We start from the raw sequence: 24,142 nt of genomic DNA on the forward strand, positions 1-24,142 counted from the left end.
TGGAGCTGGTCAAAATTTTCCTCCGCTTTTAATTGCCATTCTCCGATGGCAACTAATTCTGCCCTGTGCTTTTGTGCTTCGCCGGTAAGGCCGTTAATCTGACTTTGAGTCTGTCGTATTGCTCCCATAATTTGGGCCATGAAAGAATCGAATTTAGCATCGATTTTGGCTTCTAATCGTTTCTCTAGTGCCACCAACGGATCAACGTCTTCCCCTTTGCGTTTCATTGGGGGTGGTCTAGCTGATTCTACGATCATCTTTTCCTCCTCCGGTGCTGCAGGTTGCGCATAATGTGCAGCCGCAGGGGCCGGGGGGATGGGTTTAGATACCAATTTGGGTTGCACATTTTGGGGGGAGGGGGAGCCCGTGCGCGCCTGCAGTTTTGGTCTATGAAACTCCTGAGTGAGCTTTTCGATGACCTCTTTAAGCGCCCCAACCTCTTTCCGTAATTTATCGATCTCCTCGGCCTGCTTATCATTTGCCTGGGAAACCCCACTGCCAAAGCTTACACTGTTTTGGTCCTTGCTTTGGCTCCGCTTCCTTGGCCACGGTTGCGCCGGGTCTCTGGAGCTCGATCTCTTCCTGGGTCGGGATCCAGAGCGGCCCCGCGTGTGGGAGCTCGAGCGGCCATGCTGCTGCTCCGTGGTCTCCTCCAGCCTCGGGAAGGAGTCACGGTCCGTTGTGGCACAAAAGTCTTCGTGGTCGCGCCTCTCCTTAGAACGACCCCGGGGAGTCCCCTCAGCGGTCTCCCCAGCTGGCTGCTGTTTCTGAAGTTGCTGCTGTTGTCGCATGTTGATCTTACGTTCCCACTGCTTTTTCTTCACCTCGTAGGGGACGCGGTAAAGTTCTCTGCATTTTCTGTCACCGAGCGAGTGTCCTTTCCCGCACAGTTGGCACTTGGGCTCACATGAATGGCCTTGTGGCGGTTGCTCCATGCCACAGCCACCACATTTCACTTTCGCGGGGTCCGGGCAGACGTCATCGCGGTGTCCGAGCCGTCCGCAGGCGATGCAAACTTCGTATTTCTTGCGGTAAATTACGCAGCGTTGCGCCATGGGTGTGAGTCGCACCCACCGTGGCACCTCTTTGTCTTCAAATAATATCAAAACTGTTCTCGATGTTTTTCCAAGTCTTCTTACTCCCAGGACCGGAGGATTCCCGTAGGTTCGCAGCCGCTGCAAGATATCGGCGTCGGAGTACGTCAAAGGGACTTCATGCACGACGCCTTTTCCGCAGTCCTCCAGCATAGCGACGTACGTAGTCACTTCGATCTTTTCCCCTTCGAACATGAGGAGCTTCAAGTCGGCGTATTTTCTCTTCCTTTATGCGTTGATGGGGGCGACGAGAATGTTATGCTGTTTCGAGTTCATCGAGAAGACGTCCTCTCCAGCCGCGTCTAGGCTGACGCCCGCCGCGCAGAGTATTGCGTCAGCCAGATAGGCACTTCCATATTTCAGCAGACGTACGAGGCCACCGCGAGGTCTCATGATGATATTTTCGGCACCGTCTGGAATTCGGGCAGTTTGCCTTTCAACCGACTTCGCCGCTATCTTTCTCCCTGCGCGTTTGTCAGCGGCGCGCTGCCGCTCGATGTCGCGTTCCGCCTGGCGTTCCATTTGGCGTGCCTCGTTGTTCTCTAGGGGGGCCGCTTTCCCCTTTTTTTTGCTAACGTACCACTGTCCCGGCACGTTAAATTCTTTCGGATCGATGTGACGGCTTCCGTTTTCGTGCACTGACGTAGCATTGGCGGGGAACAAAAGCCTTGGCGGATAGCCAGGAGATTTTCAACACTTCTCACCCTGTGCCTAGCCAAATATTTCAAATAAAGATGCTTCTAATCAATACCCAACATTATAAGAGTTCGTCCTTAACTTATGCGCCTTCCATTTATACGAAGGCGGGAAAAGGGTATTTCCTTATTCTGACGTAACTTAAAAACACGCTTTCCGCTTCGATTTTAAAGAGTGATAAATGAAGAACCGGAAAATTCTTGCGGTTCAACACGTGCTGCTACTATCGCAGTCTTGAAACCGTCTATAGGCAGCTTTCGAATAGCGTATGCTAAGTTAGCTTTAGCGTTTGAGAAAGTTTTCGAATAGCGTACGCAAAGCTTTGCGTTACCTTTTCGCGCAACTGGGCATGCCTCGTACGCTAACCGCTGGCGGTCTCCCGTTAATGAACGACATAGCGGGCCGCAAACGCTAACGCTAACTTAGCGTACGCTATTCGAAAACTGCCTAATAACTCTTTAATATGCGGCGGGGTGGCAGCGTTAGCTTAAGTTCTGCGTCGAATCAGCGACGCTCTTCTGGCTGACATACCGTTTTCTCTGATTACGCTCTCACCGTTAACTACTACACCTACCACGAAGGATTGTTTAATCATTGATAATGGGAGTAGGTCGTCGGGATGGATGTATGCGACCAAGCGTCAACGTCGGTGCATCCACGTTAAAAGGCGCTATAGGTGTCAAGCAACAATACTATCTGTGCGAGTTCTCTGATATCAATGTACAGTAAACCTCGACTACTTCTGTAAAGACACGTTTTACTTTCGTGTTATACCTATTTCTATGACGGAGGGATCAACCATGCTTTTTTTTCTATTTATTTCTCTGTATGTTTCTGTCTGAGTCTATGTTTTTTCTCTAGTTTTATCGTTTTTATGTCTTTATTCACTTTATTTCTCTCTTTTCTCTTCATTTTTCTCTGTGTCTTTTTCACGTACTTGTTTCTGTTTTACAATGGAACATCATGTACGCGGTGGTGGCTTTGTCCCATTCCTGTAAGCAAACCCATTTGAGGAGTGGTTGACGACGGAGCACAAGATATCGATGTCTTAGACAGCTTAACTCTTAAGAGAACGAAGACAGCACGAGTCGGTTCATGGGGATGTTTGCTACAACGGCGCATGGGTTACCGATAGCTTCAACGGCTTCGCTGTTAAAACATGCTAGAAATAGCCCTCTTGGAAGAGAGCGTTGCCCGTCATATCGCTTAAAACTCAAAAAATGTTTCCGAGCGATTCATAGACCTTCTAATCTATTCGAATTCATTAAAGCCGGAAATTTCCCACGATCATTCATACGGAAAGTGTACAAACGTTGTGTTTTGCCAGTTATAACGTAGGGGCAAGAACCACGGATAATAGTAGATAAACCCTTAGAGAAGCTAAGTACCACCCAACACTCATTGAAAAAAAGTAATAGCTTTGAATAGGGAGACAGCAATGTGAATAAAGAAAAAAAAACAGGGCAGCGGATAACAAAGTACATAAGATAAAGGAAAATAGCAGTCGAACAGGTCACGTCAACATGGCCTATACCATCGTCGTAATGGATATCAATAGATGGCAAGCGCTACCGTGGATGGCAAAGGGTTAGTGGATGTTTCAAATTAACAAATTTGAAGCGTACATTATAATGAACTCGCGGAGGAGCAGCTTGGATGGAGATTATTGGGTGAGGTCATCCGCCTGCAGTGGACATAATAGAGGCTGAAAAGCATGATGATGAGGATGTCAACTATGGTACGCCACAAGATGCTATTTAACTTCTGTACACACTTACAAGCGTCATTGTAAACTGTCATATTTAGGATAGGCTACAAGGTGCAATGTTCACAATTTACCTTCAAAGACAGAGCTTGTGCCAAGCTTACATGTAATACTACTGCTTATGTAGGCACTTTTCGAGTAAAATGAGTGCACAGTATGTATATTGTCGGTGTACGAATTGGGCCACGAGAATTCAATATATCGAAAATGACCTCCGAAACGTTCAAAAAAATCAACAGTCCCGCAAGTAACTCATCCACGAATGTGACAGTAGAATACGGCGTTTTAGGCAAAAATAGATATAGTTTTCGAAATGGATTTCATTTGACATTCGCACCTGCTGTACAGGGTTTTGTGACTTGCCCAATATCTTGGGCGCATACCAACCCCAGGCGTTGTTCACACTGGAGCACTCTTGAAATAGCCCTCTTCAAAAAGAGAGCTCCTCTTCATATCGATGGAACCTCGAAAAACCTTTCCGAGCAGCTCAAAGCCCTAGCCGAAAATTTATATTATATTATTTTATTTTATAATTAATTTATTTAATTTTATTTATATTTTAGCCAAAAATTTGCCACGATCCCTTATACGGAGAGTGTGCGAACATTGTGTCTGGTAGTTCTGAAGTACTGGCCAGAAACCTGGATAATAGCAGAGCACCAGTTAAAGGAGCTGAGTACCACCCAGTGCTCAGTGGAACGAAAAGTAATAGGTTGTACTAGTAAGGCAGTAGCGTCAATCAGCCAAGAAAATGTGGTAGCCGAGGACGTACTAGGTATGGAACAAATTAGACCACGTCCTACTCAAGCGAACGATGAGGGCATGCGAAGCAGAATTGTGGGCGCACACCAAGTTTCCGTTACGTTCACTCGGCGTTTCCGTTAGTGTGTGAGGCTTGTATTCGGTGTTTGTGTTATCATTACGCTGCGTTTGTGCGTTGTTTTCCGTTAGGTCTGAGTGAACGAGTGGCGCCGACGTTGACGTTACAACTCATCTGAAAGGCAGCGAAGCGAGAATGAAGGAAGCCGACCGAGCGTACGCGCTTATATACACAACAAATGGTGGAGGGAGAGGAGAGAGTGGGTTACAGGCTGTAATTGGCTGCGGCGCGACTGTATCAATGGGAGGAGAGGCTGCGCCGCGGCTGCAGCGAGAGAAATGAGAGGAGAGAAGGCCATCGAGCACCTGCGCCAGGGTGGAATCTGGGAGAGAAAGTAGGCGCATGCGCAATGGAGCGGGGACGCCACCACTGCCGCAGGACACAGCCCCGAGCAAAAGCTGCTTCGCATCTATAAGAAAAAATGTAGTCAAGCCGATCGCCTCGTGAGAAGGGCAGATATAAGACCGTCGTAATGAATACGAATAGATGGGTAGCGCAGCATTTAACGACAGAGGGTTAGGTAGGATCTCCGAAACAAAGAAATTTGGAAGCGTACAATGTAATCCACTCGCGGAGGAGCAGCTTGGATGGAGACCAATGGGTGAGGCCATCCGCATGCAGTGGCCATAATACACGCTGCAAAGCATGGTGATGAGGATATCAACTATGGTACACCAAAAGACGCCATTTAATTTCTCTACACACTGCCCAGCGTCTATATAAACTGTCGTGTTTAGAATAGGCTACAACGCGCGATGTTCACAATTTACCTTCGGAGACTGGTTGTGCCAAGCTTACATGTAACACTATTGGTTCTGTAGGCATATTTTGAGTAAAATGAACGCATAATATGTATATGGCCGATGTAAGAATTTGGCGCCCGAGAAGTCAATATCTCGAAAACGACCGCCTAAACATTCGAAAAATAACCTGCCGCCGCGCAACTCATCCACGTATGTGGCGCTAGGATGAGGCGGTTAAGGCAAAAATATATAAAGGAATAAGAAATATGACGTACGATTGTGAGATTCTTGTCAAACGAAATAATAATGCTAACGCGGCCATTTTTTGACGGGCATGGTAAGAAAAATGCCAGTATAACCGAATGTTTTTATTCGATCCTCTTTCAGGATAAATGACGAATAATAGAGATACTTCTGTGAAAGAGGTGATGATAACAATTTCCGCTTTAACTTACCCAGGACTACAAGCCAGATCTGACGTTGCTCCAGCTGATTATGAAAGCGACGAGGGCGATAACGATGGTGGCCACGACGGCTCTGAGGTTGCTAAACCAAAAATGCCACGCGGTAATGGAGGAGGTGGAGACTTCGAAGAGATCCCGGAAGTCGAACGGCGAGGTGAGCATTTATAGAATACGATGGCACATCGGAACCCAAAATAGCGAATTGTTCACAGCAATTCATAAATCCTGAATTGCCCTTCGTAGATCCTCCTGGGCAAACAAAACTTTCGTTGAAGTTCTGTGCGGAAGCTACTATTGGGTCTCATGATTACGAGCACACCCTTGCGTAGAACAACGTAATAAATATTACATACGCTGAATACAGAGTATCAGCTGGTGAGGTACATACCGCAAATTCCATGGATACAGACATCTTGTTTCTGTATTGCCACTTAATATGTTTGTGGCGGCACAATCTGCGCAGCCACCACGCAGCCTACACCTCGCTATCATTTCACTCGGCGTGACACGGCTGCACGATGCGCACCACAATCCGATAAGCCACAGCGCCGAGCAGAACCATCCGAGGCATACGTCACCGGCGGCGCCTACAAAAACTCGGCCGCAAGCTACCAAGATCCTCCTTGTTTATCTAACAGCGAGCGCAGCATCGGCATGTTCGCCCCGCTGCTACTAAAACGTTAATAAACGCTTTAATATTTCATGTTGGGATGCTACGTTCCTTTCGGCACAGCATCCCACATCTGGTGAACCAGACCTTCGAACACGCAACCGGCGCTGCACCACTACCACCGAGCTCCGCTGCCATGTTCCAGCCTGCTGAAGCCTGGCAGCCACAGTTCGACCCTCCTCTGCCACCGTTCCGGACATACAACCTCGAGTCCTGGTTTGGGGAGTTCGCGGCGGCGTTAGAGCTTAACAGCATCTGGCTGCAAGCATTCATGTTTGAGGTACTAGAGTACCATCTTCCGCGTGACCTCAAACGCAGCCTCACCTACTTCGCGTGGCGCCCTCGCCCTTACGATGATCAGCGGGACGCCGTGCTCGAGTTTTACGGCATCGCACCCGCCGCAGCAACCGTGCCCGCACCCGCAACGGCAGACGAGCCCTCGGCACCCGCTTCGGCAGACGAGCCCTCGGCACCCGCTTCGGCAGACGAACCCTCGGCACCCGCGACGGCAGACGAGCCGGCAGCGCCCGCGACGGCATACGAGCCGGCGGCGCCCGCGACGGCATACGAGCCGGCGGCACCCGCGGCAGCAGGCGAACCCGCAGCAGCAAACGATCCCGCACCATGGCCAGTCGGAACTGTTTCCCAGCCGATAACAACCGGCTACACATGTGACGGAGACCACCCTCTGTTTCGTCGGGTTCGTGCTAAGAATACGATCGAGCCAAGTGTCAGTCAACAAAGAACAAGGTTGATTTATTTTCCCAGCTATTTATACGCTTGGTAGGATAGGGAACACATTCACTATAATCTTCTGACGCGTGTTTGTTGTTAGTGGGCATGCGCAAAACTTGTAAGCATGTTAACAGAACCGGCGCTTGTCTTTATCAAGAACCATACATACGATACATCTTCCTTTCTGTACAATCAATAAAAGTGAAAATATTGCCACAAGTTAAGAACATTGCTCAAAATTGCTTCCATAATACAGGCGCTGTGGCGGTCTTTTTTGGCGTGTCGATCTCCTCAAACATGGACTTGCTTCATTTGAAATCCCCGGTGCACGCTCGGTCGAAGACGCCTGTTGGCCTACACTGCCGTCGTTGTCGCGTTCGTCGTCGCTTTTATCTTCGGTGGATGACTCCCTTCTGAACGGTTCGGCTGTCGCAAGAAGGTGCTCCCGGTTTCGACGCAGCATTTTGCCGTCTTGTGTCTCCACTCGGTAGGATCTTGGTTTCTCCGCTCGCATCACTCTGGCTTTGGTCTCCCATCGATCTCCGCGCACACGCACTACTTGCCCTTGCTGCAATGGAGCCAGGGGTCGTCTTGGTTGTTCCGCCTGTCGATGCTTCCGCACAGGCGTGCTGGGAACCTCCGCGAAATCCGGCAATGGCGTTCGCAGCCGTCGGACAGACAGCAGTTCACCTGGCGATCGGCAGTCTTCCAGGGGACAGGACCTGTAACCGAGCAATCCAAGCCAGAAGTCGTCTCTACCCTCGGCTGTTTTTTTGAGGATTCTTTTAACCACCTGGACTCCTTTTTCGGCCAAACCATTTGAGCGTGGAAACCGCGGGCTAGAAGTGACATGCTCGAAATCGTATCTTTTTGAAAGTACCAGGAACTCACGACTGGAGAATTGCGGTCCGTTGTCAGTGCACACTTGCACAGGTATGCCGTACCTTGCAAATATTGCGCTTAGCTTATCAATGACACCGGCTGCTGACGTGTCCTGCAGTTGCTCTACCTCTGGAAAATTAGATAAGGCATCATACGCGCAAAGATATGACTTGCCCGCATACTGGAAGATGTCTACACCTACCCTACACTATGCGTGCGCAGGTACTGGGCGAATAAGAAGCGGTTCGCTATGTTGCTTGTATGCGTGCTTCTGGCACATTGAGCATTTTTTTACCAGATTTTCAATATCAGTGTTCATACGAGGCCAGAAAACCAAACGGCGCGCGCGTTCCTTGTTCTTATTCAGTCCCATATGGCCATCATGGATTCTTTGCAACATTTCTTGGCGCATACTGGTTGGCACCACGACTTTGCACCCTTTTAGTAGCACCGCTCACAGTCGACAATTCACTTTCGAATTGCTTAAACTGCCCCTGCACAGGTTGGTCGTTCTGGAGGCAAGTGACGACTCTTTGCAAGTGACTGTCATTTCTAGTTTCTTTTGATAGGCGTTCTAACGTAGCACCGCTTACAAGTGACGACACAACACTTACGGCGTGAACTTCAACGTCTTCGTCTGCTTCATCCTTTTTCGGTTTTCCGACAGTAGCACGTGACAGCAGGTCAGGCAACACGAACTGCTTTCCTGGAACAAAATGCAGTTTGAAATTGTATTTTAGCAAACGTAAAAAGAAACGTTGCAGTCTTGGTGGCATGTCAGCGATTGCCTTTTTCGCAATATTGCTCAGGGGGCGGTGGTCTGTTTCGAGGATTACCGTGCGCCCATACACGAAATGGTGAAATTTCTCGCACCCATACACCACAGCCAGTGCCTCCTCCTCAATCTGGGAATAACGCTTCTGGGTGTCAGAGAGCACTCGTGAAGCATACGCGACAGGTTTCCAAGCATCCCCGTAACGCTGTAGCAACGCTGAGCCGATGCCGTTTTGGGATGCATCTGAAGAGATTTTAGTGTCACGCATTGGGTCGAAGATAGCCAGAACAGGCTGACTACTTAAAGTGACACAGATATCGTTCCATCCTCTGGCACGGTTATCCGTCCATTCAAAAATACGGTCTTTCCTGATCAGGTCTAGAAGCAACTTAGTTTTTATGCAAGTGCTGGTACAAACTTTGCGAAATAGTTGATGACACCTAGCATTCGGTGAACTCCCTTGTCGTTCGGCGGCGGCATATGTAAAACTGATTCGACGGCATCAGGACTTGGCCGTATACCTTTTTCGGAAATTACATCGCCGAGAAAAGAAATTTCTGTGACACCAATTTTGCATTTTGGATCATTGAATGTTAATCCCGCCTTACGCGCGGATTGGAGGACTGCTCTTAGCCTTTCGTCGTGCTCTTTTCTTGAAGAGCCCCACACTAGGATGTCGTCGACATACACACTTACGCCAGGAATCCCATCAAAGATTTCGTTCATGTATCTTTGCAACACTTCGGATGCTGAGGAGATGCCGAAAGGAAGCCTGATGAAGCGATAACGGCCAAACGGGGTCGCAAACGTACATATTCTGGACGTTTCTTCGTGCAACGGTATTTGATGAAATCCGGATTTGGCGTCTAGTCGTGAAAAGTACCGCGCTCCCGCCAGCTCGGCTTCTATATCATCGCGACGAGGCATCTGTAGGTGCGCCCGCTTCAGGTTTTCATTGATTTTTCTAGGATCCATGCATATCCGTAGTTGACCGTCCTTCTTCTTGACGATAACTAATGGATTTACCCAGTCCGTCGGGTCTTCAACCTTGGCAATGATGCCGGCCTTGAGCATCCGTTCGAGTTCTGCTCGCAGTGGTTTCAGCAGGGCCAGGGGTACTCGTCTAGCCATCTGGACAGTAGGTGCGGCGTCTTGTCGCAACATCATATTGTGCGGCCGCTGAAGGCATCCGTTGCCGGTGAAGACGTCCTTGTATTCCTGCATGAACTCTGGAGGTCCCGTTGTTATTGCATTGACTGACCTGACGAAGAGTCCCAGGCGTTCGCTTGCTTCAAGACCAATAATGGCGCGTCCTTTCTTTACCAGGAAGAAGTCGACTTCAATCGCCGCCTTGCCAACGGTGACCTTCAGGCTGGCTACTCCGAAATGCTTGATGATTCCTCCCCCATATGAGCGTAGCACGGAGCTGCTTTCTCTTATTTGCGCTGCCGGCTGTAGTGTGCGGTACACACTATGCGGCAAAAGGTTGGCTTGGGCACCGGTATCCACTTTGAGCTTCATGCGCTTCCCGCCCACTTTTGCTTCCATTACCCAGTCACGATGGCTTGCAACGGCATCCACGGATACGTCCAGAATCGTGAAGTCTTCATCAGTCCTGACCTCGTCCACTTGTCTCTTGCTCTTGCATCGCACAGCAAAGTGGTTCTTGCCTCCGCACCGCCTACAGTTGCGTCCAAACGCGGGGCGATTTCTCGAGCCACCAGTTTCCTTTGGCCGGGTCTGGACTGGGTCAATTTGGCACTGCTCCCGTGCCCAAACTTGATTTTGTGCCTCTGACAACTCGGCGGCTTTGCATACCTGCTCAGCTTTCACAAGTGTCAAGTCCTTGTCCCGTAGTACCTTCTGGCGCACTTTGTCGTCGCTCGTTCCAAATACAATTTGGTCGCGGATCATGGAACTTTCCATTACGCCGAAGTTGCATGATTTGGACAGGTGCCTAAGGTCCCTTGCGAATGGTTCAAAGGGCACACCTTCTGCTTGCACTCGTCGTCGAAATAAGTACCGCTCATATACTTCATTCACATACGCCGCGCAATACTCGTCAAACTTCTCGATAACGGTCGCATAGTCCTGTCTTTCAGCGTCTTCAGTGAAAGTAAAGTTGTTGTAGATTTCCAGTACATCGTCGCCTCCCAAACTGACCGGCAGGGCCGTCTTCGTGCTCTCATCCCGAGGCTTTTCTGTTGATGCCAAGGCTGTTAGGAAAAGCTCAAATTTCTGCTCAAAAAGCTTCCATTGTTTGGCAATGTCGCCACTTAGACGTAATGGCTCCGGGGGCTTTAAGAATTCGATCACGGTTGCATGTGGCTGAGCCGCACTTCTGACACCATGTTTCGTCGGGTTCGTGCCAAGAATACAATCGAGCCAAGTGCCAGTCAACAAAGAACAAGGTTGATTTATTTTCCCAGCTATTTATACGTTTGGTAGGATAGGGAACACATTCACGATAATCTTCTGACGCGTGTTTGTTGTTATTGGGCATGCGCAAAACTTGTAAGCATGTTAACAGAACCGGCGCTTGTCTTTATCAAGAACCATACATACGATACACCTCCCGTGTGATGCGTCCAACTGTGATGCGTCCAACGCACGATTGTTGGCGTTGCGTCGACACTGCATTTAAACCACCCTCACCACCGGCAACGCCAACGCATCCCTCTGCTTGGCTCGCTGCCGCGAGCCACGCACAATCATCGTGGTCCTCGCCCGCTGCATGGTTCGCAGTGCCGTCCACCGGAACTGGTGGAACTCCTTACGCCTCCCGGACTTCTACAAGCCCTGAGGGCTCTCCACTCCGCAGGGGGGTGATGTGGCGACACAATCTGCGCAGCCACCACGCAGCCTACACCTCGCTATCATTTCGATCGGCGTGACACGGCTGCACGATGCGCACCGCAATCCGATAAGCCACAGCGCCGAGCAGAATCATCCGAGGCATACGTCACCGGCGGCGCCTACAAAAACTCGGCTGCAAGCTACCAAGATCCTCCTTGTTTATCTAACAGCGAGCGCAGCATCGGCATGTTCGCCCCGCTGCTACTAACGCGTTAATAAACGCTGTTATGTTTTATGTTGGGATGCTACGTTCCTTCGGCACAACATCCCACATGTTTTTTACGGAACGCTGTGGGTGAAAATTGCGGATTATACAATGGAATATTTGTTACGCTGCTACATTACAGATAAAATGCAGCCGTTGACGTCAGCATATCGGAGGGAGCCAATGGACTAAATATAAATACAAAAATTACATTCGGTAGCACACAACGTGAAATCTATAGGAAGTGCGGTGAGGTGATTCGCTTCTGTTTCAGCGGCGCTCGTGTTGGCGGACAAGCGTGCAGTGGCGTTCAAAACGTGCAGCGCTCTCAGCATCCATGGCGGAATAGGACACCTCCGTCTGTGATGCAGTCGTGATCTCTCCTATTTTCCTTTTCCCACTTCTCATCTGCATATGGCTGCACCTCCTTCACTTTCCTATAAACTCCTTGCTATACTGTTCAGCAGACGGCTATGCCGTGGCCATCATCACTTCCATGTGCTAACGACTGCTATACTACGGCACATATGGCTGTGCTATGTTTAACGCTTTCCCACCTTCATTCCGTCATCCTCATCATAAATTCGCTGTGGCTACGTGCGGTTGCTTTACATTATGTAATGTTCTTGCAAAACTAATTTTGGTCCAAAAAGTCAGTAAAAAAACCTGGACCCGAATAAATCGTTCATTTTGTTTGACGTGTCGTAAGCACCCAACAAGGGGTCGGCGAGCCTTTCAGAAATCTATTATCAAACATCGCCTTAATATTCTCTTAAGGCATTTTCTGTTAATCGTACTTTTATGACGACTAAGCCATAGATACCTGGCGTTCTTTGTTTGAGATGAACGTGCGCTGACAAGTACGACGGTTATTGGCTCCTGATATGTGGGGGAATATTTGTCGCTAAACTCTATTCTGAGTACAACATTCAAGTGTGTAGTGTGCGTTCTGTGATCGGAAATGTTTTTAAGGCCTTGGTAGGATTAGGAATGTTACAGTTGATTGATTGTTGCTGGTCAAAACGTTTCGGCTAGACGACCTTTTTTCGTTTGCCTGGGCGGGAATTCAGTTATTTGCGAGCATTCTATTCCCGACTTCCCTACCCTCCGAATATTTTAAGTGGATGGCGACAAGAGCAACCTACTGCGCGAAAATTCAAAACTTTTTCGTGAGTCATGGGTGGTGCGTTAGACGAAATCATGCGGATTATCTAAAAATATTCTGGCAGGTTCGCACTCGTTGTGTGATGCCTGAAGGAACAGCAGAGCTGAAGGGCCTTCCTTGTTTCACTTTATTTTAAAGGCGATAGTCTTTTTTGGGATACTAGAACGCAGAAGTTGTGGTCTGTCTGCCTGTCCGTCTATCTGTCTGTCTGTCTGTCACACGATTCAGCCAGCCGGGCAAAGTTTAAGCACTTGCTGAGCGCCCAGCGACCTTGAACTGGTAGCGGCATTTCATACTTGTGAATGTTGTCGATCAAAAAGCCAATATTACGCATATCTGAGGCGCAAGATCGATACATAGGTATTATGTGGTGTGTTCCTTTACTAGAAAGTACATAAAACGTAGTTCTAAGGAACCTAGTGTTTCTTAGCTTGCACTGTAAATGCTTGTGTTTTTTAGGCTACGCTGAAAATGGCATGTTCTCAGCTAGATGCGGCGTTTCAATATATAGCAGGAGGACTCATGTAGGAGGACTCATAAGACTATCGTATTTTTATTTGTCTTTACTGGTGTTTCTTTTGTCTCTTTTACGTATCTTCTTCCTTGTATTCAGTTTCACTCTATTTCTGTCTTTTTTTTCTTTCTCTCTTTCCCGCTCTATTATTCGCGACCTCTTTCTTTTTGTTAATTTCTCGCTCTCTGTTTTTTCTCTCACCTTCTCTCTGTGTATCTCCTTCCCTCTATGTGTATGCTTTTTACGCCTTTTCTTAATTTTAAGTCTTTACTCCCACTATTTCCCTGCATTTTGTCATCATATTCCTTTCTTCTTGTCTCTTCCTCGCTTTATTTCTTTCTATTTTCTATCTATTTCTCTATCACTGATTTTCACGTGTTCGTTTTCGTTTGACATTCGCACCTGCTGTACTGGATCTTGTGGTTTGCCCTATATCATTGTCGCATACCAACCCCAGGCGTTGTTCACGGTGGAGCACAACATGCCGTTAAATATCTTCTAAGAATGAAGAGAGCTCGTGCCTGTTCATGACGAGAACGCCTGTCGGTTCATGATGATGATAGTTTTGGAAGGATGGCGTAGAAATTATCGATAGCTTAGACAGCCTGGCTGTTAACACATTCTGGAAATAGCCCTCTTTGAAAAGGGAGCTCCTCTTAATAGCGATAGAACGTCAAAAAACCTATCCGAGTGGCTCAAACGCCTAATATATTCGAATACATTAAAACCGCAAATTGGCCACGATCACTTAAACGGAAAGTGTGCGAATGTTGTGTTTTGATAGTTCTGACGTACTCGCCAGAAACCTGGATAATAGCAGAGAACCACTCAAAGGAGCTAATGGCGAATTCCATTGAGAGAACAAGAGTAGGGGCGTCGTGCAGTGAGGAGTGGGGGGCAGAGCACTGAGAGCAGTGTCACTCGATCTGCCACTGGAATGCGGCACGCTTCCGGAGAGCAGGTGGGAGAGCGTAACAAAACGAGTGAGGAGAAAAGTTATGCATCCCAGCATTCTCGTGTGATCTGAGCCGGGCGGCCGGGGAAAGCACATGTGGCGGTGATCGGTAGGAAGCACTCGCTTGCTCGCCATCCTGCAAAGTCTATCTCTCTCTTTTACTCCCCTATTCCCCCTCCCCATGTGTAGGGTAGCAAACTGGACGCATTGTCTAGTTAACCTGCCTGCCTTTCCTACATTCCTTCTCTCTCTCTCTCTACCGCTTCCTACTATTACATGATGGAATCGCAAGCTCAGCGCATCCTGCTTTCTTTGATGCAACGCCAGCCAATGTCTACTACAGAAGCTAAAGTGAATTTGATTGCTTTTTTGCTTGTTTAAGCGCGCACGTCGCACATGCATTCTTGCGCGCGTAGCCACGCGTTTAGCGATTGTGTGCAGAGACCCTAGCCTACTAGTCTTACCGTAAAATGCCGAGCTTGCTTGTCCCGGACTGAAATTCAAGATAGTCAAGTATTTCGGCAAGACGGCGACGCTTTGCTGCCTCCATCCCCCGTGCATCTGACGACAGGCAAGGTGGACGAACACTACCAGAATCTACCGCAACGACGTCAAAATTGTCGGAGCCAGAGCACCACACACGCTTCGCTGCCGCAATTGCCGCCGTACACAAGGAAGCGAAATACAAACAAGTGAGGAAGATGGTTGGGAGGGTATGACCAGATATGACGTTAACAAGTCACGTGACTTCCTGCGTTCTCCGCTCACTCCGCTTTTCAACGGGGAGCAGACTGAACTGCTCTTCGCTGCTCTCGGCGAAGCACAAGCGCTCTCGCTCTACCATTGGATGACGGTGCTCCTACTACTGTTCGACCACTGAAAGACGCCGGCTCTGAAGAGAGCACTTTCAGCGTGCTTTTGAGTGCTCCTGCTCTCCCAATGGAATTCGCCATAAGTATCACCCAGTACTCACTGGAACAAAAACTAATAGGTTTTACTAGTGAGGCAGCAGCGTCAATCAGCCAAGAAACTGTGGTAGGTGATGACGTAGTAGGTAGGAAAAAAATTAGACCACGTCCCAAAAAAGCGAACCACGAAGGGATGCGAAACAGCATTGTGGGCGCACATTAAGTTTTCGTTACGTTCCCTCGGCGTTTCCGTTATTTTGTGAGGTTTGTGTTTAGTGTTTGTGTTATCATTACGTTGTGCTTGTGCCTTGCTTTCCGTTAGGGCCGAGTGAACGAGTGGCGCCGACGTTGACGTTACAACTCATCTGAACAGCGAAGCAAGAATGAAGGAATCCGACCGAGCCCACGCGCTTATATAGACAAGAAATGGTGGAGGCAGAGGAGAGTGTGGGTTACAGGCTGTAAGTGGCTGTGGCGCGGCTGCATCACGTGGATGGAGAGGCTGCGCCGCGGCTGCAGCGAGGAGAGGAGAGTAAGCGGCTGAACACCTGCGCAAAGGTGGAGAATGGGAGAGAGAGTTGGCGCAAGCGCAGGGCAGCGCGGACGCCACCACTGCCGCCGGAAACTGCCCCGATCTAAAGCTGCTTCGCATCTAAAAGGAAGAATGTAGTCAAGCCGAGCGCCTCGTGAGAAGGGCAGGTAACACATTGTCTATAAGAACGTAGTAATGGATACGAATAAATGGGCAGCGCAACATTGAACGACAAACGGCTAGGTAGGATCTCCGAAACAAAGAAATTTGGAAGCGTGCAATGTAATCAACTCGCGGAGGAGCAGCTTGGATGGCGACCATTGGGTGAGGCCATCCGCCTGCAGTGGCCATAATACACGCTGCAAAGCACGGTGATGAGGATATCAACTATGGTACACCACAAGACGCTATTTAATTTCTCTACACACTGCCCAGCGTCAATATAAACTGTCGTGTTTAGCATAGGCTACAACGCGCGATGTTCACAATTTACCTTCGGAGACAGAGGTTGTGCCAAGCTTACATGTAACACTATTGGTTCTGTAGGCACATTTCGCGTAAAATGAACGCATAATATGTATATTGCCGATGTAAGAATTTGGCGCCCGAGAAGTCAAAATGTCGAAAACGACCGCCTGACCGTTCGAAAAATAACCTCCCACCGCGCAACTCATCCACGTATGTGGCGCTAGGATAAGGCGTTTAAGGCAAAAATATATAAAGGAATAAGAAAAATGACGTACGATTGTGAGATTCTTGTCAAACGAAATAGTAATGCTAACGCGGCCATTTTTTGACGGGCACGGTAAGAAAAATGACAGTATAACCGAATGTTTTTATTGGATCCTCTTTGCGGATATAATGGCGAATAATAGAGATACTTCTTTGAAAGAGGTGATGATAACAATTTACGCTTCAACTTACCCAGAACTACAAGCCAGATCTGACGTTGCTCCAGCTGATTATGAAAGTGACGAGGGCGATAACGATGGTGGCCACGACGGCTCTGAGGTGGCTAAACCAAAAATGCCACGCGGTAATGGAGGAGGTGGAGACTTCGAAGAGATCCCGGAAGTCGAACGGCGAGGTGAGCATTTATAGAATACGAATTGCCCTTCGTAGATCCTCCTGGGCAAACAAAACAGTTTCGTTGAAGTTCTGTGCGGAAGCTACTATTGGGTCTCATGATTACGAGCACACCCTTGCGTAGAACAACGTAATAAATATTACATACGCTGAATACAGAGTATCAGTTGGTGAGGTACATACCGCAAATTGCATTAATACAGACATCTTCTTTCTGTATTGCCACTTAATATGTTTTTTTACGGAACGCTGTGGGTGAAAATTGCGAATTATACAATGAAATATTTCTTACGCTCCTACAGTATAGATAAAATGTAGCCGTTGACGTCAGCATATCGGAGTGAGCTAATTGACTAAGTGTAATTACAAAAATTGCATGCGGTAGCACACAACGTGAAAGCTTTAGGAAGTGCGGTGAGGTGATTCGCTTCCATTTCAGCGGCGCTCGTGTTGGCGGACAAGCGTGCAGTGGCGTTCAAAACGTGCAGCGCTCTCAGCATCCATGGCGGAATAGGACACCTCCGTCTGTGATGCAGCAGTGATCTCTCCTATTTTTCTTTTCCCACTTCTCATCTGCATATGGCTGCACCTCCTTCACTTTCCTATAAACTCCTTGCTATACTGTTCAGCACACGGCTATGTCGTGGCCATCATCACTTCCATGTGCTAACGACTGCTATACTGTACCACATATGGCTGTGCTATGTTTAACGCTTCCCCACCTTGATTCCGTCATCCTGCATAAGTTCACTGTGGCTACGTGCGGTTGCTTTACATTAGGTAATGTTCTTGCAAAAGTAATTTTGGTCCAAAAAGACAGTAAAAAAAAGCCTGGACCCGAATAAATCGTTCACTTTGTTTAACGTGTCTTAAGCACCCAACAAAGGGTTCGCGCGCCTTTCAGAAATCTATTATCAAACATCGCCTTATATTTTCTTAAGGCATTTTCTGTTAATCGTACTTTTATGAAGACAAATTCATGTATTCCTGACGTTCTTTGTTTGACATGAACGTGCGCTGACAAGTACGACGGTTATTGGCTCCTGATGGGTGGGGAAATATTCGTCGCTAAACTCTATTCTGAGTACAACATTCAAGTGTGCAGTGTGCGTTCTGTGATCGGAAATGTTTTTAAGGGCTTGGTAGGATTAGGAATCTTAGAGATGATTGATTGTTGCTGGTCAAAACGTTTCGGCTAGACGACCCTTTTTCGTGTGCCTGGGCGGGAATTCAGTTATTTGCGAGCATTTTATTCCCGACTTCCATACCCCCTACGAATATTTTAAGTGGATGGCGACAAGGGCAACCTACTGCGCGAAATTTCAAAACTTCTTCGTGAGTCATGGGTGCTGCGTTAGACGAAATCATGCGGATTATCTAAAAATATTATGGCAGGTTCGCACTCGTTGTGTCGTGCCTGAAGGAACATCAGAGCTGAAGGGCCTTCCTTGTTTCACTTTATTTTAAAGGCCGTAGTCTTTTTTGGGATACTTGAACGCAGAAATTGTGGTCTGTCTGCCTGTCTGTCACACGATTCAGCCAGCCGGGCAAAGTTTAAGCACTTGCTGAGCGCCCAGCCACCTTGAACTGGTAGGGGCGTTCATACTTGTGAACGTTGTCGATGAAAAAGCCAATATTAGGCATGTCTGAGGCGCAACATCAATACATAAGTATTATGTGGTGTGTTCCTTTACTAGAAAGTACGTAAAACGTAGTTCTAAGGAACCTAGTGTTTCTTAGCTTGCACTGTAAATGCTTGTGTTTCTTAGGCTACGCTGAAAATGGCACGTTCTCAGCCAGATGCGGCGTTTCAACATATAGCAGGAGGACTCATGTAGTACGGCCGGCATAAGACTACCGTATTTTAAACACGATGGTCGTTCTTGGGGAACTTAAACGCAGAAATTTTGGTCTGTCTGTCTTTCTGTCCGTCTTTACGTTTGTCGGCACGTCCCTCGATTCAGCCACTCGGCCAAAGTTGAACCCCTTGCACAAGGGCCAGCCATCGTGAACGGCTCACTAGGTTCATACTTGTCTACATGGTTGATCAAAAAGTAAACATTACGCATATCTGAGGCGCAACATCAGTAGATAAGTATTAGGTGGTGTGTTCCTCTAATAGAAAATACATAGATACGTAATTCTAGAGACCCTAGTTTCTTAAGCTGCGCTGAAAATGCGACTGCGCCGAAACTTGGCTTCCACCGTGCCCTCTGCGCGAGCTCATTTTTGTGTTTCGGTTTCAGTTCAGTATTGCACTGTACGAGTGCCATGGGGCGCCGCTCTGGCATTCCTGCTTTACCCAGGCGACATGAATATAAACGTGTGTGTGGAGAGTACTCGTTGAGTGCGGATGTTTCTTCTGCTCCAGCGCTTCGCGCCAAACCGCGTGTTCGGGCTGGCTGGCGTCCCCGCCGGTCGCGTTCGTCATCGCCGGTCTTGCCTGCTGCTGCGCCGGGACTACCAGCCCGCAACACAGCATTCACGTTTCCCGACGTATTGCCAGATGGCGTTCATATCTCACGCAGCGCCTCTTCTATCGTCTTTACACGACATTTGCAGCGAAGCACGCAGATACGCGGCCAATTTTTTATTTGTCTTTATTGGTGTTTCTTCTGTCTCTTTTACGTATCTGCTTCCTTGTATTCAGTTTCACACTATCTATTTCTGTCTTTTTTTTCTTTCTCTCTCTCTCCCGCTCTATTAATCGCGACCTTTTACTTCTTGTTAATTTCTCGCTCTCTGTTTTTTCTCTCACCTTCTCTCTGTCTATCTCCTTCTCTCTATGTGTATGCTTTTTACGCCTTTTTTAATTTTAGGTCTTTACTCCCTCTATTTCTCAGCATTTTCTCATCAAATTGCTTTCTACTTATCTCTTCCTCACTTTATTTCTTTCTATTTTATATATATTTCTCTGTCCCTTTTTTTACATGTGTTCGTTTTTGTTATACATTCGCACCTGCTGTACAGGGTTTTGTGGCTTGCCCAATATCTTTGGCGCATACCAACCCCAGGCGTTGTTCACGGTGGAGCACAACATGCCGTTAGCTTAAATATCTTCTGAAAATGAAGAGAGCTCCTGCATGTTCATGACGAGAGCGCCTGTCGGTTCGTGATGATACATAAAAATACATAAAGCGTAATTCTAAAGAACCTAGTGTTTCTTAGCCTCTGCTGATTATGCTAGTGTTTTTTAGGCTACGTTGAAAATGCGATGTTCTGAGCCTGATGCGGCGTTTCAAGATATAGCAGGAGGACTCATATAGTACGGCCGGCATAAGACTATCGTATTTTTGTCTTTGTGTTTCTTCTTTCTTTTTTACGTATCTGCTTCCTTGTATTCAGTTTCACACTATCTATTTCTGTATGTCTTTTTTTTTTCTTTCTCTCTCGCTCCCGCTCTATTATTCGCGACCTCTTTCTTTTTGTTAATTTCTCGCTCTCTGTTTTTTCTCTCACCTTCTCTCTCTCTATCTCATTCTCTCTATGTGTATGCTTTTTACGCCTTTTCTTAATTTTAAGTCTTTACTCCCACTATTTCTCTGCATTTTGTCATCATATTCCTTTCTTCGTGTCTCTTCCTCGCTTTATTTCTTTCTATTTTCTATATATTTCTCTATCACTGCTTTTCACGTGTTCGTTTTCGTTTGACATTCGCACCTGCTGTACTGGGTCTTGTGGTTTGCCCTATATCATTGTCGCATACCAACCCCAGGCGTTGTTCACGGTGGAGCACAACATGCCGTTAAATATCTTCTAAGAATGAAGAGAGCTCGTGCCTGTTCATGACGAGAACGCCTGTCGGTTCATGATGATGATAGTTTTGGAAGGATGGCGTAGAAATTATCGATAGCTTAGACAGCCTGGCTGTTAACACATTCTTGAAATAGCGCTCTTCGAAAAGAGAGCTCCTCTTAATAGCGATAGAACGTCAAAAAACCTATCCGAGTGGCTCAAACACCTAATATATTCGAATACATTAAAACCGCAAGTTGGCCACGATCACTTAAACGGAAAGTGTGCGAATGTTGTGTTTTGATAGTTCTGACGTACTCGCCAGAAACCTGGATAATAGCAGAGAACCACTTAAAGGAGCTAATGGCGAATTCCATTGAGAGAACAGGAGTAGGGGCGTCGTGCAGTGAGGAGTGGGGGGCAGAGCACTGAGAGCAGTGTCACTCGATCTGCCACTGGAATGCGGCAAGCTTCCGGATAGCAGGTGGGAGAGAGTAAAAAACGAGTGAGGAGAAAAGTTATGCATCCCAGCATCCTCTGCTGCGAAGCTCGTGTGATCTGAGCCGGGCGGTCGGGGAAAGCACATGTGGCGGTGATCGGTAGGAAGCACTCGCTTGCTCGCCATCCTGCAATGTTGCCGCTTCCTACTATTACATGACGGAATCGCAAGCTCAGCGCATCCTGCTTTCTTTGATGCAACGCCAGCCACTGTCTACTACAGAAGCTAAAGTGAATTTGATTGCTTTTTTGCTTGTTTGAGCGCGCACGTCGCACATGCATTCTTGCGCGCGTAGCCACGCGATTAGCGATTGTGTGCAGAGACCCTAGCCTACTAGTCTTACCTTAAAATGCCGAGCTTGCTTGTCCCGGACTGAAATTCAAGATAGTCAAGGATTTCGGCAAGACGGCGACGCTTTGCTGCCTCCATCCCCCGTGCATCTGACGACAGGCAAGGTGGACGAACACTACCAGAATCTACCACAACGACGTGAAAATTGTCGGAGCCAGAGCACCACACACGCTTCGCACCGCAATTGCCGCCGTACAGAAGGAAGCGAAATACAAACAAGTGAGGAAGATTGTTGGGAGGGTATGACCAGATATGACGTTAACAAGTCACGTGACTTCCTGCGTTCTCCGCTCACTCCGCTTTTCAACGGGGAGCAGACTGAACTGCTCTTCGCTGCTCTCGGCGCAGCAAAAGCGCTCTCGCTCTACCATTGGATGACGGTGCTCCTACTCCTGTTCGACCACTGAAACACGCCGGCTCTCAAGAGAGCACTTTCAGCGTGCTTTTGAGTGCTCCTGCTCTCCCAATGGAATTCGCCATAAGTACCACCCAGTACTCACTGGAACAAAAACTAATAGGTTTTACTAGTGAGGCAGCAGCGTCAATCAGCTAAGAAACTGTGGTAGGTGATGAGGTAGTAGGTAGGAAAAAAAATTAGACCACGTCCCAAAAAAGCGAACCATGAAGGGGTGCGAAGCAGCATTGTGGGCGCACATTAAGTTTCCGTTACGTTCCATCGGCGTTTCCGTTATTGTGTGAGGTTTGTGTTTAGTGTTTGTGTTATCATTACGTTGTGCTTGTGCCTTGCTTTCCGTTAGGCCCGAGTGAACGAGTGCCGCCGACGTTGACGTTACAACTCATCTGAACAGCGAAGCAAGAATGAAGGAATCTGACCGAGCCCACGCGCTTATATAGACAAGAAATGGTGGAGGCACAGGAGAGTGTGGGTTACAGGCTATAAGTGGCTGTGGCGCGGCTGCATCACATGGGTGGAGAGGCTGCGCCGCGGCTGCGGCGAGGAAAAGGAGAGGAGAGAAAGCGACTGAACACCTGCGCAAAGGTGGAGAATGGAAAAGAGAGTTGGCGCAAGCGCAGTGCAGCGCGGACGCCACCACTGCCGCCGGACACTGCCCCGAGCAAAAGCTGCTTCGCATCTAAAAGGAAAAATGTAGTCAAGCCGAGCGCCTCGTGAGAAGGGCAGGTAACACATTGTCTATAAGAACGTCGTAATGGATACGAATAAATGGGCAGCGCAACATTGAACGACAAACGGTTAGGTAGGATCTCCGAAACAAAGAAATTTGGAAGCGTGCAATGTAATGAACTCGCGGAGGAGCAGCTTGGATGGAGACCATTGGGTGAGGCCATCCGCCTACAGTGGCCATAATACACGCTGCAAAGCATGGTGATGCGGATATCAACTATGGTACACCACAAGACGCTATTTAATTTCTCTACACACTGCCCAGCGTCAATATAAACTGTCGTGTTTAGCATAGGCTACAACGCGCGATGTTCACAATTTACCTTCGGAGACAGAGGTTGTGCCAAGCTTACATGTAACACTATTGGTTCTGTAGGCACATTTCGCGTAAAATGAACGCATAATATGTATATTGCCGATGTAAGAATTTGGCGCCCGAGAAGTCAAAATGTCGAAAACGACCGCCTGACCGTTCGAAAAATAACCTCCCACCGCGCAACTCATCCACGTATGTGGCGCTAGGATAAGGCGTTTAAGGCAAAAATATATAAAGGAATAAGAAAAATGACGTACGATTGTGAGATTCTTGTCAAACGAAATAGTAATGCTAACGCGGCCATTTTTTGACGGGCACGGTAAGAAAAATGACAGTATAACCGAATGTTTTTATTGGATCCTCTTTGCGGATATAATGGCGAATAATAGAGATACTTCTTTGAAAGAGGTGATGATAACAATTTACGCTTCAACTTACCCAGAACTACAAGCCAGATCTGACGTTGCTCCAGCTGATTATGAAAGTGACGAGGGCGATAACGATGGTGGCCACGACGGCTCTGAGGTGGCTAAACCAAAAATGCCACGCGGTAATGGAGGAGGTGGAGACTTCGAAGAGATCCCGGAAGTCGAACGGCGAGGTGAGCATTTATAGAATACGAATTGCCCTTCGTAGATCCTCCTTTGCAAACAAAACAGTTTCGTTGAAGTTCTGTGCGGAAGCTACTATTGGGTCTCATGATTACGAGCACACCCTTGCGTAGAACAACGTAATAAATATTACATACGCTGAATACAGAGTATCAGTTGGTGAGGTACATACCGCAAATTCCATGGATACAGACATCTTCTTTCTGTATTGCCACTTAATATGTTTTTTTACGGAACGCTGTGGGTGAAAATTGCGAATTATACAATGAAATATTTCTTACGCTCCTACAGTATAGATAAAATGTAGCCGTTGACGTCAGCATATCGGAGTGAGCTAATTGACTAAGTGTAATTACAAAAATTGCATGCGGTAGCACACAACGTGAAAGCTTTAGGAAGTGCGGTGAGGTGATTCGCTTCCATTTCAGCGGCGCTTGTGTTGGCGGACAAGCGTGCAGTGGCGTTCAAAACGTGCAGCGCTCTCAGCATCCATGGCGGAATAGGACACCTCCGTGTGTGATGCAGCAGTGATCTCTCCTATTTTTCTTTTCCCACTTCTCA

The 24,142-nt window shown here is 47.8% G+C and overlaps 1 protein-coding gene across 5 annotated transcripts in view; it reads left to right on the forward strand.

Moving 5' to 3' along the window:
* The window catches only part of LOC119373336 (zinc finger protein AEBP2), a 64,482-nt gene that overhangs the window by 21,975 nt on the left and 18,365 nt on the right, over positions 1 to 24,142 (forward strand). For 3 of the 5 annotated variants that reach the window (XM_049420474.1, XM_037643363.2, XM_037643364.2), the window contains exons 3-5: positions 5,638 to 5,796; positions 16,768 to 16,926; positions 23,413 to 23,571. In XM_049420474.1, the coding sequence (XP_049276431.1) occupies positions 5,638 to 5,796; positions 16,768 to 16,926; positions 23,413 to 23,571 (477 nt within the window). The remainder of the gene's footprint in view (positions 1 to 5,637; positions 5,797 to 16,767; positions 16,927 to 23,412; positions 23,572 to 24,142) is intronic. The other 2 variants (XM_049420472.1, XM_049420473.1) reach the window with 2 other exon arrangements.

This window comes from Rhipicephalus sanguineus, chromosome 11, assembly GCF_013339695.2.
Source record: "Rhipicephalus sanguineus isolate Rsan-2018 chromosome 11, BIME_Rsan_1.4, whole genome shotgun sequence".
NCBI classification, from domain to species: Eukaryota; Metazoa; Arthropoda; class Arachnida; order Ixodida; family Ixodidae; genus Rhipicephalus; species Rhipicephalus sanguineus.